Consider the following 16,386-nt stretch of genomic DNA (forward strand, 5'->3'; position numbering starts at 1 on the left):
TTTGTCCACCCACACTCTTTCATGGCCAAGAGAGGATTTGCTGATGTTTGAGGCTGTTTGGAAGAAGCTCTTGGCTACATTTAAGCACATCACCACCTCCAAACAACTAATATGATCTTTTATTGTTCTGACAACAATTTTGACACATCCTTCTGTGTCTGTTCTTGAATTGTTTAGCTTGTTTAATGCAATAAAGGGAAAAAAAAACATTTGATAACATAAGACGACCCGCTCTTTTTTAAGCTGTTTTGGAAAAAAATGATTTGTATTTCTTTTAATCATGTTTTCATTGTTAGTGAAATCATATTTCTTTCACCATGTAGAAAATGAATGAAAGAATGAACGATATATTATTCATTTATCGCATAAGACGACCCTGAACAAAAGGTGACCCCTCTTTTTAAACCCTTTGTTTGGGGAGATGTATTTCAAGATATTTCAGTCATGTTGTCAATATCAGTAAAATGGTATTTTGCTCATTATATATAGAAAATGAATAAAAGAATGACAACTATATTATAGTAGAATCAGTAGTGCATGCCATTTTGCATCAATTGCTTCAATATGTGTGCGTGTGTTAGTTTGTGAAGTAATGAAAGAGAGCTACATTGTACAGCTAGGCCTGTCATGGCAATCGATAAATGGATTAATCGAACAATAAAAAAAAAACCCAAAGTCAGTCATTTTGCTGGCCTCGATAAATTGACACGAGCATGCGTTTTTGTTTTCCTCTCTCTCCTCTGTCTTTACCGCATGGGCTGGATAACGAGAGGGTTCACTCTGCACATTGGTGAAGTTAATTTCATGTTGGACGTTGGATATTCGTCTCCGTCGCTGAATTTCACCTTGGCCGTTGGCTATTCGGCTCCGTGGCAAGAGCGGTATTTCCCCCCTCACTGTGCCCGGACTGCTGTCTCATGGTGCGGGGCGCTCACATGGGAAGAGCGTGTGGAAATATTCCCCCAGTGGACCGCTCATTCACAGCGGCATGTCTTCATAAACACTAACCAGCCCTCTCCTGAACTAAACTAAACTGAACGCTAAGTCGGTGAAAAAACTTTGATACTCTTACAGGCAACCGAACGTCAGCCCTGTATAAACTAGCTGAGTTAGCTTGGTTTAGCGGAGCATGCTAATGCGGCTGTGTGTGTGTGTGTGTGTACCTGTATGAGTTGTGCTTCAGTGCTTGTTAATGTAACCCAGCGTTTTAGGTTGGCCGCTGACTTCGTACAAGCTGCGTGTGAAATAGCCAAGGCATCAAGAGGCACTTGATAGCTAGCTCAATTAGCCATAGTCAAAACATATTTTCAACACACATCACACTTCACACTTCCCGCCTTCAAAATAAGAGCGGAGCACTTCCTGTCTACTAGTGTTAATAAAAATAGCTTAAATTAATAAAGCTATTACAATTGCATCTGCAATTTTATTTAAAAGCTCTTGACAGTCCAATTACAAAAACAATGTTAAATGAAAGAAATGAAAGTTTATTGCTTTAGATATGATGTACTCGCATTATTATGCCACATAATTAATGAAGAAATGGTCTCAAAAAATGCTATCAATAATATCGATCATCGAAAATAATTCGTAGGACAATTATCATCCAGTAAAATGTGTTACCGTGACAGGCCTAGCTACAACTATATTTAGCAGCCACATAGAGAAATCCACTCTTGCTCTCACAAACTCATTAAAGCGCATAACCACTAAGTAGATACACAGAGGACAAACAAAAGAAGGGAGACAGATATAGACAAACACAAGTATATTGTGTTTCCATGCTCTATATGTGATGCAGAAGCTGTTGGTGTCGTCTTGTCAGTTCTGTCCTAATTCACTAGCCTGTGCCCCAATTTATCCATCTGAATGTTGTGAACGCCAAAAATCTTCAATCTGCATTTTTAGTAATAAGTCTTTAGATGTCAAAGGCAATATTCCAAGGATTGACATTTAGGAAGGAGTCGCCGATCATTTCAGTTTGTCAGCCGGGTCGCTGTGACTTGGAGTGCTGCTTTCAAGTGAATGACTGAGTGATATCGGTCATTTCAACCTCACTGCAGCCTAAAAACATCAGTAAAAACACTTAGAATATACGGGCACCTGTCCTTCTCCACACAGTAACTGAGGTCTGTTAACACCAGTGAACAGTACAGTACTTAGGGCCCAATGAAATCTGTTTTATTTTGCTTATTTTATTTTCCCAAATGTTGTTTTCATTTTTTTTTACAAATTCCGTTTTTTCCAGTTAAACTTTTAACCTTTCACACTTATTTTACCAGCAAAGAATTTTTGTGACAGTAAGTAAAATGCAAAAATCCTTACACTTATTGATAGAACACATCATTGGCCAATTTTGGCCAGTATTTCAGAAACAGATGTACCTTGGCTAACTTTTCTAATGGGAGGAAAGCCTCTGCACATGTTGCTATAAAATCCTCAACAAACTGTAATGCCCGTGCATGTGCTTGACGAAGACGTAGTCACCAAAGCAATTCCAACTGCGTTATCAATGTAAAATATTTTTTATGGCACCCTTATGTAGTTTACACAATTAGACATTATGTGTCAAACACAGGTCTTATTCTGAAGGCCGGAAGTTTGTTGTGTGTGTTGACAATGTTGACGGTTAAGATGAGCTGGGGGCAAGAATAAACGCGTCTCTCTTTCTTCGTTCACTCAGAACTTGCACAATGTCAGCGGGCATCGTAAAACGCTTGGTGTAAATACGTTCATAAGCCGCACAAGCATGCTCTGCTAAACCAAGCTAACCTTACTAGCTTCCATTCACGCTCTGTAAGAGAGTTTAGAAGTTTTTCCGCCAACTTTTGCTAGTGTTTCAGGTCGCTGTTTCAACATGTTTTTTTCAGGAGGGGGCGGTTTAGTGTTTGTGATGAGATTCCACTACGAATGAGCGGTCCCCGCACAAACGTTCCTTTTTCTCACGATGACAGCATTTTCATTCACTTTATGTCAATTTCTGCGAGGTTCCACGTTTATCAGTAGTTTCCCTTTTTATCGGCCAATTCCGCAATTCCGTCTGCGATGTTGTTAACGCCGAAATTATAGGGCCCCAAGTACAGTGTGGAATGATTTGTGGTCCAGAACATGTTTTGCTTCAGTACTGAAGTGCTTTGTACCATTTTGTGTTGTAAATATAGTGTTTAATGTGAGATGTCCAGCTCATTTTATCTATATCTTATGTCTTATGTCTTATTTCTTATGTCTAACACAAGCAGCTTTGGTCCCAGTATTAATAAACTATAAATAAACAATATCCAAGCATGATGATGTATGTTCTCTCTGCTTCACAAATGGCTTCCTGTTCATTAAACAGTTTTTTACCCCAATTCAAAACCACCTCCTGATGCTGTACAGTTCTAATATGTAAATATATGATTAATTGTATCAAATGGTTTTGTCATATTCATAAATACTCCAGCTATTGTAGGTTATTTCAATTGGTGCCATCGGTGTTGAAATGTTTATTCTATATCCATATTGGACGTCCAAGATGAACGTACTTTTATTTAATGAATTTATCGAACCTGTTGTTGAATAATTTCTCAGTCGTTTGGGGAAATTGTGGAAGTAAAGAAACTGGTGTGTAGTTTGTGACTTCTGAAGGAGCCTTGTTTCAAAAATAGACACTTTTATGGGCGTCTCAATTATCCAGACCTGGGAACATCTACTGCATAACATGGTTTTAAATAGCATATTTTAAGCCTTGTCAGTTAACCAGACAAAGTACACTAATGCACTGAATGCTCGTGTTTCCATGCTCATTACCAGTCCGAATCTTGCTTGTCTTACTCAAAATAGAACCGCAATTCCCATCCTTTCTATTACAGTATACAGTATATGTTGCTATCTCAAACCCTCTGATGCTGCAGCATTGATAGCTGGTGCAAACATCAAACTGGATTCCTCCCCAGAGGAAAAGGTCAATGAATAATTCAGTGAGATGCTTGGAAATGTGGCCTGTTCGGATTAGCAAGGGCATGTATGGGGAGGGACCACTTTACAGCTCTACTCGTACATGTGGGCCATTTTTAATATAGAGACTTGGTTCAAATAGAGAAGACATCAACATCAGACTTAATTCAGTGAAATTACATCTGTTTAGCTTGCAAATATCAATATTGCATACATATTCATATACAGTATGTTTTCATTTATTTTGTTTCAAAACATGAAGGAGTAGGGACATTCTCTTTGTCTCGGTGGGTGGAGGCGGGGCTGGTAGCATACACACACAGTGCAGAAGAGTGTAACATCGTAGAAATGATATTAGTAGATTATCATATATTCTGTATACTTTTTCATTGTTCTTTCCTTAAAAGTAATGTTATAATGTTGTCTCGTCTCATTGTTGAAGAACCAATCTCGTATCGGGACACCCCTACTGATTATTGTTCTCTGTATGAGTAATACCACCGGATGAAAACTTTTCTAACATTCCACACTACAAAATATGTCATAAAAGTAGGTATGATTCGTGTTGATATTGAATTGATACAGGTATTGGCCAATATGCAAGGCTGCGACGTCTGTATTGGATGGGAAGTGACAAAGTTGTATCGTTACTGTCATGTTCCACATCACAGGTTGGACTTTTAGTTTTGGTTTGTCTTTGTTTTTACGTTGTTTCCTGTTTGGTGCTCTTAATTTGTTTTTTCGTTTTCTGTTTTGGGATCATGTGCAGCAACTTTGCTTCTGCTGGTAAAGGCTGGCAGAAGCACCTGTTGGTAATTGTTAATCAGGATACTATTTAGTTTAAACGGGACTCTCTGCTAGTCACCTCATTATTGTTTGATGTTGTGGGGGTTTGCTGCATTCGCCATGGACTTTTCCTTCCTGTTTGCTTATTGTGTTTTAGTGAGAATGTACTGTAGCTGGCTTGTATAGCCAGCCTTTGCATTCTTGCATGTTTCTATGTGACTCACATGTTTTGTGGGCTTCTGCTCCATGCGAGCTTCCCTCTTTTTCCCTGAATTAAAAGACTTTATTGATTGCACCTGCACAATGTCCTTGAGTCCTGGGGTGGCACTACATGCTTTAATAGCAGAACATGACGGCTACACCTGTAATCGAAATGATACCAGTAAGGACGTAAATGGTAGTGACCAGACCGAAAAACGACATGCCTCAGGATCCAGGTTTTGTAATAGTTACTATTTATTTAATAGCCCTGAAATGATGTGTAGTAACTTGCACGGGTTTCTTTGTCACTGTCCACAACAGCAACACAACACTTCATCATTATCCACCACTAACGGCACGGTGCATTCACCAAAAACAGAATTGTGGACATCACCATACAATACAAGCAGTAACTTCACTTTGTTCAATTAGTACACGGCCCTTGCAACCCGTAAACACTATTTAAGTATTTAAATTACTATTCTGTTCAACTTCAATGTCACAAAAGTCTGTAAAAATAAGCCACTATTACAGTAGAACCTCGGTTAGCATCATTAATCTATTCCAGAAGGTCCGACTCAAACCGAAGCATACTCAGAGCATATACATTTTTCCCATAAGAAGTAATGAAAATCCAATTAATCCGTTCCGGACAACCTAAAATGTGAAAACAAAACACTTTGTGAGAGTTTTACACAGGCTCTTGTGTTCCTGGCTGTACTGAAGTTGGGTGGCTCCTCCAGTTAGCCTCTGTGACGCTAACTGTTAGCCATTCAGTGAAGCACAAATGAGCTGCACTCCCTGAAGGTCTTGACGTACTTGCCAGCTCGTCGACCTTGCTCGGTAGTGAACTCACGTTTTCCATGCTAATGGAAGCTACCGAAGGCTTGAATCTCCACTTCCTTGCGAGCCGCTTGACTTTCATCTAAGCCCCGGTGCTGCCGCCTTGACAGGGAATCACACCGATGCCAGACGTCGCACATCATGGCACGTAGAATAAACATACGGAGCTGCTTGAAAGGCAGCCACTCGTGGCGGTCATGTTAATTCCACGACATACATAGATAGATAGCTAGATAGATGATGGCTAAACTTTTACACTTTTCCGAACAAAACTGTGATCAGTGTTCTTTGCATACATTCTATGCAACTATGCATCCATAGTATTCCCTCATTAACCATGGTGGGTTACAATAAACAATCCATAGAGGCTACACATCCATCAAACTAGCATAAAAGCAGGTGTGCCAACTCTCCCAGAGACTCCTGTAAATGTCCCTAGTCTCCCTACATCCCGACTGAAGTTAAAAATCTCCCGGATTGGGATGTTTGTGTGTGGATATAACACACTTAAGAGATTACTAGTGTGTGAATGTGCTGTGTTAACAGCGGCATTGAACACAACCAAAAATAAATGTGTTCGGAATTGAAGTTATGGCGACGAGCATCCATTCTGTACAATCTGCCAGGCCAGACGTGAAAATAATAGATTGTGAATTAACCTTGAATTCCTTGTTCATATGAGGCTTTCAATTTGGTATTGCACATCATTCCAAGGTGAAAGATGATTATCGACTGACATTTGAAAAGCGCTTTGTAAATAAAATGATTAATATATGCTAATGATGTTTTCATGGCTGGCATGGGAACGTAATTATTAGATTAAACTGCTGAAATGCTGGTATGAGTCTTGCTTTCATTACTTGTTCCTTTTAGGATTGTAATTAGAAAATAAGAACACAATCAATCACATTGCACACACCGAAGGACGGTATAGCTTGAGACTTCATGAATTAGAGTCCATTTTTCCTGGTGTGTGCTTTCAATATATGTGACAAGGATCAGCAGCGTCACACCTCCCTTATGAAGTCATCACTTTGAGCCCTTGCAGTATTCTACTAATGCAATGGATTTTATGAAAATGTGGCCAACAGAGGAAAAACGCACAGCACGCTCCAGTCACAGAAATCAGAAATCAGGTCTGGCAATTTTCGGGGTTTGTGTGTGTTTTTGGCGTTTGCAGCCGTTTTTGTTTGCATTCATTTTTGATCCTGCAGCATTTTTGTTAATTGTAGCATTTTTAATTCACAGCATTTTTCCGTAACGTGTGTTTTCAGGTGTGTGTGTGTGTGTTTTTGGTTGTGGATCATTTCTGTACTTTTTCCCCCTGTCGGCCACTGTATTTTTCTTTTATGTCTTTCTTCTTTATGTCAACTTTTATGTCTTCTCTGTCCTAGCATGTCAGCTAATAAGCAAACTAATCCATTTCTAACAGTCTTAACAGCACAACGCAATAGCCAGAATATGTGGGAACTACTCCCCTTCCACCACCAGTCCAATTAGGAAATTAGGATGTTGTACTGTGCATTTTCCAACATGAACCCATTTCAGCGCACATTCTTCTGATTCCTTGTGTTCATGCCACATGACGGCTGTTGGAGCAGAGAAATACTGCCATCTCATGAGCACTTGCATGACGCTTTTCTAACGGAGTCATAGTATACCAGATTTGGGGTGTAACTTGTCAATATAATGTTCTAATTATATTAGATTATATTAAAACAAAATCTCCAAAAAATAAATACAGTCATCCCTTGTTTATTGCAGTTAATTGGTTTCACACTCGGTCGTGATAAGTGAAGTTGTTAGCAGTTCCTTATTGTTTTTTGCTGGACAGCGTACTTCCCGTGGTGGCTATTGTCTCATAATGCCATCTTTGAATGGCTTTACATTTGTATTGCCCAATATAACAACCATAATAAGACTAAATAAGCTATTTAAGACATAAATAAAACTCCTGTTTGTTTGTGTCACATTAAATGTCTTCCCTAGTGGACCTAGTGGTTGGCAGACAGATATGTAGAGGACAAGAAGAAGCATTCTAATTGTGAATGTAGTATTCTACATTGGCCACTAGGTGTTGGTGTTTGGTGGAGACAAGGGCCGGAAAAGGTTTAAATTTTCTCACAACAGGCACAATAATTATAACATAAGAATCATAGTAATAACACGGGCTACTGTTGGGGCCAGAACCCACAACAAGCTAAAACTCAACTCTGAACCACCAATGTCACTTCCTGTCCTCTACACATTTGTCCGCCCGCCATTACGGTCCGCTAGGGAACACATTTACTGTGACACACACAAGCACACACAATGGTTTATTTACTCGAATTAAGTCTACTATATTGGGTAATATGAGTGTAAAGCTGTTTAAAGACACCATTCCAATACATTCATGAGACAATGGCCACTGCGGGAAGTATGCTGTCCAGAAAAAAACAACAAGCACCTGCTAACATAATGTTAAAAACTGTATTTAGAAGTTCGGAAACAAGTTTTCTATGCAATAACGATGAAAATATCGTAATTATTAATATTTAATCCTACTTTTGTGGAAATGTACTTATAGGGATTGAGTCTGGAACAACTGACTGCGTTAAGTGAGGGACGACTGTAATATACGGTAGGTCTGAAAAACCGTGATAGAGTGAAGCCGCGAAATTCAAACGACTGTATAAGGATTCAGTGTGAAATATCCTCATTTCTGGCCTTCATGCATCTGATTGCATCCCTCCATTCATGAATTCATACCTATCATTGCATCGGACCACTGACCCCACGGCTTCGCAGCTCCATCTCCAGTCCCCCTCCGTCTCAAAAACTGTCTTCTGTCCTTCCTCTCTGCTTGCCTACGCTGGCGCCACAAGGTGGTAATATTTTTCAAGGTATGTATGGCTACACAACAGTTAAACTACCAAAACGAGGTGGAAAATATTTGCAATTCCCGCATGACAGCCTGCTAATTGCTGTCGGACTGGAGGGTTGGTTGCGTAGAGGAAGTGCGCCACTGCTGCAGGCAGGATCACTTGGCGGACATGGATATGATGTTTTGGTCCCATTGCAGCTGAGTCACCCAGCGCATAGACAAGCAGACAGGAGGAGAAATGCACCTCGCATCATTAGCATTTATTAATTCAGCCTCCAGGGTGTTCTCCCTCCTGCAGAGAATATCTGTCCCTGAGGACAAGCGCAAAATAGAGTTACTGCCTTCCAGTATTGGCATTTTCATTTGATGGCTTGTCAAAAACTATGCACTAATAGATGACATAACAATGAACCCAGCAAATTTGTGATGCAGCTTTTGCGAGCCCTCAAATTCACACATTTATGCCTCCAAAATTTTTTGTCCAAAAATAGGCCGATTTACCACAGAAAATCCATTTCATTCACCCAATGTCTAATAATTACAGCAGTTGATCTGAAATTGGAGGAGGAGCGAGCCATGTGTAAAAAATACACATTTTTATGGGTGACGTTTTTTTGCCATTATGGGGGATCTACTGTAAATTGAATGGCTACAAATATGGTAAAACTTGCTAAGGGACATTTAACCAAGTATTAGTGAGGGCATATGTATATACAGTTGTGCCGTGGTTAGCGTCATTAATCGGTTCCAGAATGTCCGGCTCAAACCAAAATGAACTCTAACCAAAACAAGTTTTCTCATAGAAAATAATGTAAATCCAACTGATCCGTTCCAGACACCCAAATGTTTTAACATACAACAAATTTTACAGAAAATAATTATAGTTTTACATGCAGAAAATGGACAACTGAACTTTTAACATCGCTTTTACCTAGTTTTGCAAAGGGGGGAGGAGGAGAGGAGATTATGACTGTTGTTGCACTCATGAGGCAGTAAAAGACTTTTTAATATGCACAGTTTTACATTAAAAAAACAATACCACAAGCATGACATATGAAATGGAGAAGTGAACATTTAACATCACTTTTACTAGTTCTGCAGAATAGGAGGGGGAGGAGAGGAAATGCTTGGACGGCAATCCCTTTTTTTTAATATGTTTTGATACGTTACTAGACTCATGCACTAAAAAGACGCTGCGTATGCCTGTTCTTTTTGGAAATTGCTTGCTTTAAATTCATCAACAGACTAACCTGTTGCAGGCGTTTTCTGACAACAGGTTAGCTCCGGCTGAACACCTTCATAACATGAGCTCACTTGATTACGTTGTTATTCTTCACGATGGTACTTATTGTTGATGAGGGCTTCCAGTACATCCTGCCGAGATGTGACGCAATGTGGACGCCATCCTCGCAGTTATTTTTCTTTCATGAATTCAACAGTGGTATTCACTGTCTTTGGAATGTTGCTGTCACTTGCAACAACCTTTGGACTCGTAGTATTTAGAGTTCATCGCACTCACTAAAAAAATGCAGTTGCCATAAAAGCAAGGGTCCATTATTTTTGGCCACTTCATTGCATGAAATGTGCTGTATGTTGCTTACAGGCTGCCGTAGCTAAGGGTGAACTCAGTATCGCGAGATTTCGTCTTGAGGCGTGATCCAAGATGACTGCGTAAACAGACAAAGCACAGATACAACAGTTTGTAACGCGCGGCAATTGCATGCTAACCATTCTGGCCAACACAAGCCGAGGCAAAATTTTGGTGTTAACCGAAAAACACGTTAACCACGGCCGACGTTAACCGAGGTACCACTGTATTTCAACTTGTATGGAATAAAAATAACAACAGTATTAATAAATTATGTAAACATGGGTGAAATTTCGTATCTTGGTTGTCCAGGTTACATCGAGAAAGAAAATGCTGATCCATTTCCTGTCCTTCCCACACCACTGTACTTTATATTTAAATATGGAGGAGATGTGGTGTGCTTTGTCAGTTTGTTGGATGCAGTTTCACTGAAACATTTGAGCTTGGGGTCATTTGCATTTATTGACCAGTGTGCTCTACATCACGCCATGGAAACAAATGAGCATCCTGGCTGTGCAGTCGCAATGCAACCCTACTGCCTGCCAGACTGCAGCAGGGAGGCAAAGCTTATTTTCAAGGCTGAAAAAGAGTCATATTCTTCTTGCATTGCTTGGGGAATATTGAGGTGGAAGGCGCGTAAGGTGTAAGAAGACGACAAGGGAATGAGAGTGATCGGAATTATCACATGCTTGAAAAATATCGTTCTGAAAAGGAGAGAGCCTGCCCTAGATGCCATAAATACTTGGGAGACATTTGGAATTGTGCCAGCACTGCAGCTTGCTTGTCTTTCTGGTATCAGGCTGTAAAGTTGTTAGTATTTTACTTCTAGTTTTATCTACTTGTGATTGAACACATAATTTACCAGGAATTACAAAAATAGTCACTCTGTCTTGGTATGCCAGTACTATTAGTGTGTGTATGTATAATTTGAAGGTGTTCATTCAATAAATTGAAAAAAATCATTGAAGATGTGGGTTGTACAATCTTTCCACCCTTGAAAAAGCAGTAGAGTCAAATGAATCATCAAGCGACCAGAATTGCTCCAGCATAATGCTGATAATGGCCTTTTATCTCCTTGTGCTTTTGTTGTTTTTTGTCGACGGCCTTCACACTTTAAACATCTGACATACTGTACATTGGTGTCAGGGTGTTGAACGAGTCGTTCAAAACTCTCAAGGTTTTTTTTTTTACTGAATCGGGACTCAACAGAATCGCGGAATTGGCCGATAAAAACTGTCAAGAGACTGTCAACACCTTCAGGTGTGCCATCTAAATGACACACATTGCCACGGCGAATTGCGGGACAACGCAGAGGCAAAATATGTGCAAGTGACCTCAGCTGTCCCCCAATTTTAATTGCCACTTTAGCTGTCACTCACGTACATCCCTACCACATACGTACACACACATACACCCCTCAGGCACATCGAGGACAGCCCTCCAGAGCTGTCTTTTATTTATTTATTTTTCTAATTGCGTAATAGACACAAGCCCATCTCATCACATACACGGGTAGAGTGTGCTGGAGCGGGGTGCCTCCTGCCTGTTCCGTGACACCTGTCCACCGGGCAGTTGTGGGCCTGTCCGCTGTGGGCGCACGTAGAGATACATGCACACATACGCACCTACAGAGTTAACTGTACACGCACACTCACAGTACATACGTACTTCCCCACATAACTCACTGATTTATCCACGGTGTTATCATGCTGTTTTATTACAGTGATGGTGATGTCGGCAATAAGATTGCTAACAGTTATTGTCAATCTGTTCACGATTATAGTTAATGGTTTCATTACCACTGTTCCACTAATAAGTATGACTGTTTCGATGCAGTATTATCACTGTGGCTCTTTCCATTATTGTCTTTATGACTTTTATAGACATTTGCTGATGTATTCCTGTAGTTTCTGTTGTTTTATTATTGTTGTTACTAGTGTTGTTGTCTTTCTCTGGATTGCCCCCCCCCCCTTGTCCCCGCACTCCCCCCTCGGTCTTCTTTTCTCTTCTTCTCTGTCCCCTCCTGCTCCGGTCCGGCCGTTCCAAATTTGCATAACAATACACATCAAATAAAGCCAAATAAAATCTATGGAACAGGAGAAGAGTATCTTACACTTTTCCCTGGCAGAGAAAATCTGTTTAGCATGTAATGGCATCGAGATCAACAATGCTATCTGTCCCAATTGCTGGACTGGCCAAAAAATAATAAATACATAAAATTAATTGGTGCCAGACTGACTATGATAAGTGAATTTCCACAAAGTAGGATTTAATATTAATAAATTTAATATTTTTGTAGCTAGAGCATATAAAACCTGTTTATGACTTTCGAAATATGTTTTTTAACATTATTAGAGCCCTGTAGACATGAAATAACACCCATGTAGTCACTTTTACACTCCTATTACTCTTTGTTTACTCCACATTGTGCAACTCCTATGTCCTATAAGGACAAAGTAAGAAGCCAAAAACTTACCACTTCCACATGGAATGGGAGAACTTGTTTTCACTATGTAATGTTAGACATGCCATGGCTGACTACATGCAGTGTTCTGATAATGTAAAGTAATGTATAATAATAGTTACATTTAATAGTATCTACTGAATAGTTACTATTTAATGTGAAGAACTGCTCAATTAATAGTAACTATTAATTTAGCATCAACATGAAGCACTGATACCTAAGTTACTATGTTATACGTCGGCACCGGTGTCATTGTGTTATCGTGTATCGCGTATCAATACCCATCCCAAGCTAAGCGCTTCACTGAAACACGTGCCATCAGACAGTTTGTGGTCGAAACACCTTTGCTGCCTCTGATGGACTCCGACGAATCTGCCAGCATTAAACCTGATTTATTATCTATAGCGCTGTCGGATTGCTTAATGCAGTTGCCATGGTTACAGCGTCACGTGTTCAGGCTGCAGTCATTTGCATTGGAATTTCTATTCTCAGCTAAGGCTCGAGGTTGATTTTCTGTCAGGTGCATTTAATCAGCATGAATGATTCAATTGTGCTGCAAAGTCTTTCCATTTCATTTATTAAGATTAAAGTGAATGGAAAAACTACTGCAATAAAACATAAAATAGCAGCCACGCTTGAATTCTTGTTGATTTATGCCTTATATATATCTATATTAAAATTAAAGTTGACGACAAACACACGTACAGCCGAACCTGTTGGTTGGCTGACTGGCGTCGACACAAGCGGTTGTCGACGTAATCGAAAGGGAACCCAAAACTAGCCATTGCTTGCACATTTACTTGTGACTTTCTCCAGAGACATAAGGAGAATGGGCAATAATACATGTTTTTTTTTTTGTTGTTTTACGTACAGCTTGCTTTTATTTGCATTTGCGATCAGATGCTCAATTTCATGGGTTGTGTACCTGTGATCTGCACAATTACAACAATGAGGACTGTAATCTCTCATCTGTGTGTCTGAGTGTAATCTGCCCATTATGTCATATAATATCTAGTCGGCATTTTGGGTGAATGCTAAAATACCGTCATTTTCTTGTCCCTCTCTCTTTGCAGACCATGCAAGCAGCACGATGCCCGACAGATGAGCTGTCACTGACAAATTGTGCTGTGGTCAGCGAGAAGGATCTGCAGTCCGGACAGTGAGTCGCCATCATTATTACGCCCCCTCATCTCCGTCTTTCAGTGCCAATACACAGCAGACACCACCCATTTTTTAATGGGAGCAATCTGAAACGAGACTGATGTAGGGCTTCGGCAGTGTAAGTGTTTTAGGTTGGCAATAATGAAGATAAAAGGATGCAGGAATGTCTTTGAATTCCCTCATATTCCACATCATCATTATGGTAGGAAGGTGAAAGGAAAGGCTTGATATTAGGGAGGGGCGTTTTACTGAATATACTTGATTAAATACAGGGACGATTAACAATTCATTCATTCATCGTCAATTTTAACCATAATACAGTAATTAAACATTGTTTTCATGATCAGATTAATAGATAAGTGTACGTGTGTACGTAGATTCTCAGTCATCCAGGTCATGGCAATCTGCAAAGGTTGAAACAAGGAAACTGGACTCTTCTTGTTTGTAGAAGATGTTTCACCTTTAATACAAAAGGCTTCTTCAGTTGTACATTTTTAAGTGTGGAGTTTCCCTTTTTATGTTTCTGGTGGGTGTGTCCCCAGAGGGTGGTCACGATAGGGTTGTTGTTGTTTTTGTTGTCCAGCGTGGTTGATGGACGACCATCTTGCATAACGATAGGTCATCCAGCTGCGTGATGGCAAAACTGCTTGTTAGTGGCCATTCTTCCCACGGAATGAGATAGTATTTGGGGGAGAGATGCTAGTACATTGTTGCATCGAGACGATAGGAGATGGCACAAACTTCTCTAGTTTGACATCGATTACGTCTTTCATACCCGTTTCACACCAACAGTCCTCCCTATCCAGACTTTGGGCATCGTTGTCCTCAAAGGCTGCTCCGTGAATAATCACCTTATCGTGATGAAGGGGTTTGAGTGCCCGAGTGATCCTAGGAGCTATGTTGTCCGGGGCTATATGCCCCAGGTAGGGTCTCCCAAGGCAAACAGGTCCCAGGTGACGGGCCAGACAAAGAGTGATTCAGAAGACCCTATGAACAAATACAAGAGGAGGGACCGCACCTTGCCCAGACGTAGGATACCGGGGCCTCACCCTGGAGCCAGGCCCAGGGGAGGGGCTCACAGGCAAGCGCCTGGTGGTCAGGCCTTCAACCGTGGGGCCTGGCCGGGCCCAGCTCGAAGAAGCTACGCAGGACCTCCCCCCCCGTAGACCCACCACCTGCGGGGGCAAGCATAGGGGTCCGGTGCTATGTGCTTTGGGTGGCGGGCGAGGGCGGGCGCCTGGGTGACCTGGTCTTTAGCGGCCAAATCTGGTTCTTGGGACAAGGAATGTCACTTCTCTGGTGGGGAAGGAGCCTGAAATTGTGCGAGAGGTTGAGACATTCCGGCTACACATAGTCACACTCACCTCGACCCACAGTTTGGGTTCAGCGGTGGTCGAGGCAAAAACCTGGGTGTGGGAGGAGCTCTGTGAGGCCATGGAGCACGACTTTCGGTCGGCCTCGAAGAGGTTCTGGCAAACCGTCCAACACTTCAGAAAGGGGAAGCAGTGCCTGGTCCGCACTGTTTACAGTGGAACCGGTTTAAATTGGTCTTCAAGTCCTCATCAAGTCCTGCTCCATTGTGTTCTTATTAATAACAAGTTCCTTAAGTCGACATTGACATTTATGTTTTGACCGCTTTTGTCGACATATAATTTTGAGTGCCAAAGAGATCATTTCTATGAAAAAAACGTGTCTATTTATGTTGACGTGTTGTATGTAGCATTATTAACTTCATCATTGTCGCGAAGCAGCATGAAACAACAGGAACATAACTACTGTCTAGTTACACAGCATTAAAACATCAGTCACTTCCTGTTCAATGCAAAGTAAGCTTCAAAATAAAAGCTTGTACCGATTGTATTGTATTTTTAGAATATGCTGATTAGTGTATGCCAATGAATAACCGAAGTCGCACTTTGGACACCCCGGGTTTAAGCAGTTTCCAGCAGGAAATCATCTGAAATAATGATGCTCTAAAATGATGCTATGTTTTGATGTGTGTGATTAATACAGGACAGATTGAATTAAGGTGACTGTCTCTCTACAGACATGTGACTGTGAAGACCACACCCAACCACAAATTTGTGTTTACGGTCAAGACCCACCACACGGTGGCGCCTGGTTCAATTGCTTTCAGTCTCCCACAGGTACCCACACAAGCACACTATATACACTTTTATGGAGTTACTAGACCTTAAATAGCTTACCTGCAAAATGACTGATATTTCTATGGAGTTTACCTGCCTTAGCAACCACATCTCACCTTATTTATCTTCTAATGTTGTTGTTTGGACCACTTTTTGTGTGCTTTTTAATTACACTACCTGTGTTGTGAGGGCAGAATACTACCCTCTAAAAGTATTATTTAGTATAGTTCAGTACATTCGAACGCTAGCGCCCCCTATAACTACTTGTTGACGAAACAATCTGTTCTTATTCGTCTTTTTTTTTATTTGTCTTGTAGCGAAAATGGGCGGGTCTCTCCATTGGCCAGGAGGTGGAAGGTATTTTGTTCATTACCCATTTGACCATACAAATGAT

At 40.7% G+C, this 16,386-nt stretch overlaps 1 protein-coding gene across 3 annotated transcripts in view; it reads left to right on the forward strand.

Moving 5' to 3' along the window:
- LOC129171297 (vesicle-fusing ATPase) overlaps window positions 1-16,386 on the forward strand; it is a 40,883-nt gene that overhangs the window by 7,220 nt on the left and 17,277 nt on the right. For all 3 annotated transcript variants that reach the window (XR_008566767.1, XM_054759821.1, XM_054759822.1), the window contains exons 2-4: window positions 13,758-13,843; window positions 15,893-15,992; window positions 16,310-16,349. Coding sequence is in view for 2 of the 3 variants with exons in the window: in XM_054759821.1 (XP_054615796.1) it covers window positions 13,758-13,843; window positions 15,893-15,992; window positions 16,310-16,349 (226 nt within the window). In the remaining variant the exon portion in view is untranslated. The remainder of the gene's footprint in view (window positions 1-13,757; window positions 13,844-15,892; window positions 15,993-16,309; window positions 16,350-16,386) is intronic.

Source organism: Dunckerocampus dactyliophorus, chromosome 18 (assembly GCF_027744805.1).
Source record: "Dunckerocampus dactyliophorus isolate RoL2022-P2 chromosome 18, RoL_Ddac_1.1, whole genome shotgun sequence".
Taxonomy (NCBI): Eukaryota; Metazoa; Chordata; class Actinopteri; order Syngnathiformes; family Syngnathidae; genus Dunckerocampus; species Dunckerocampus dactyliophorus.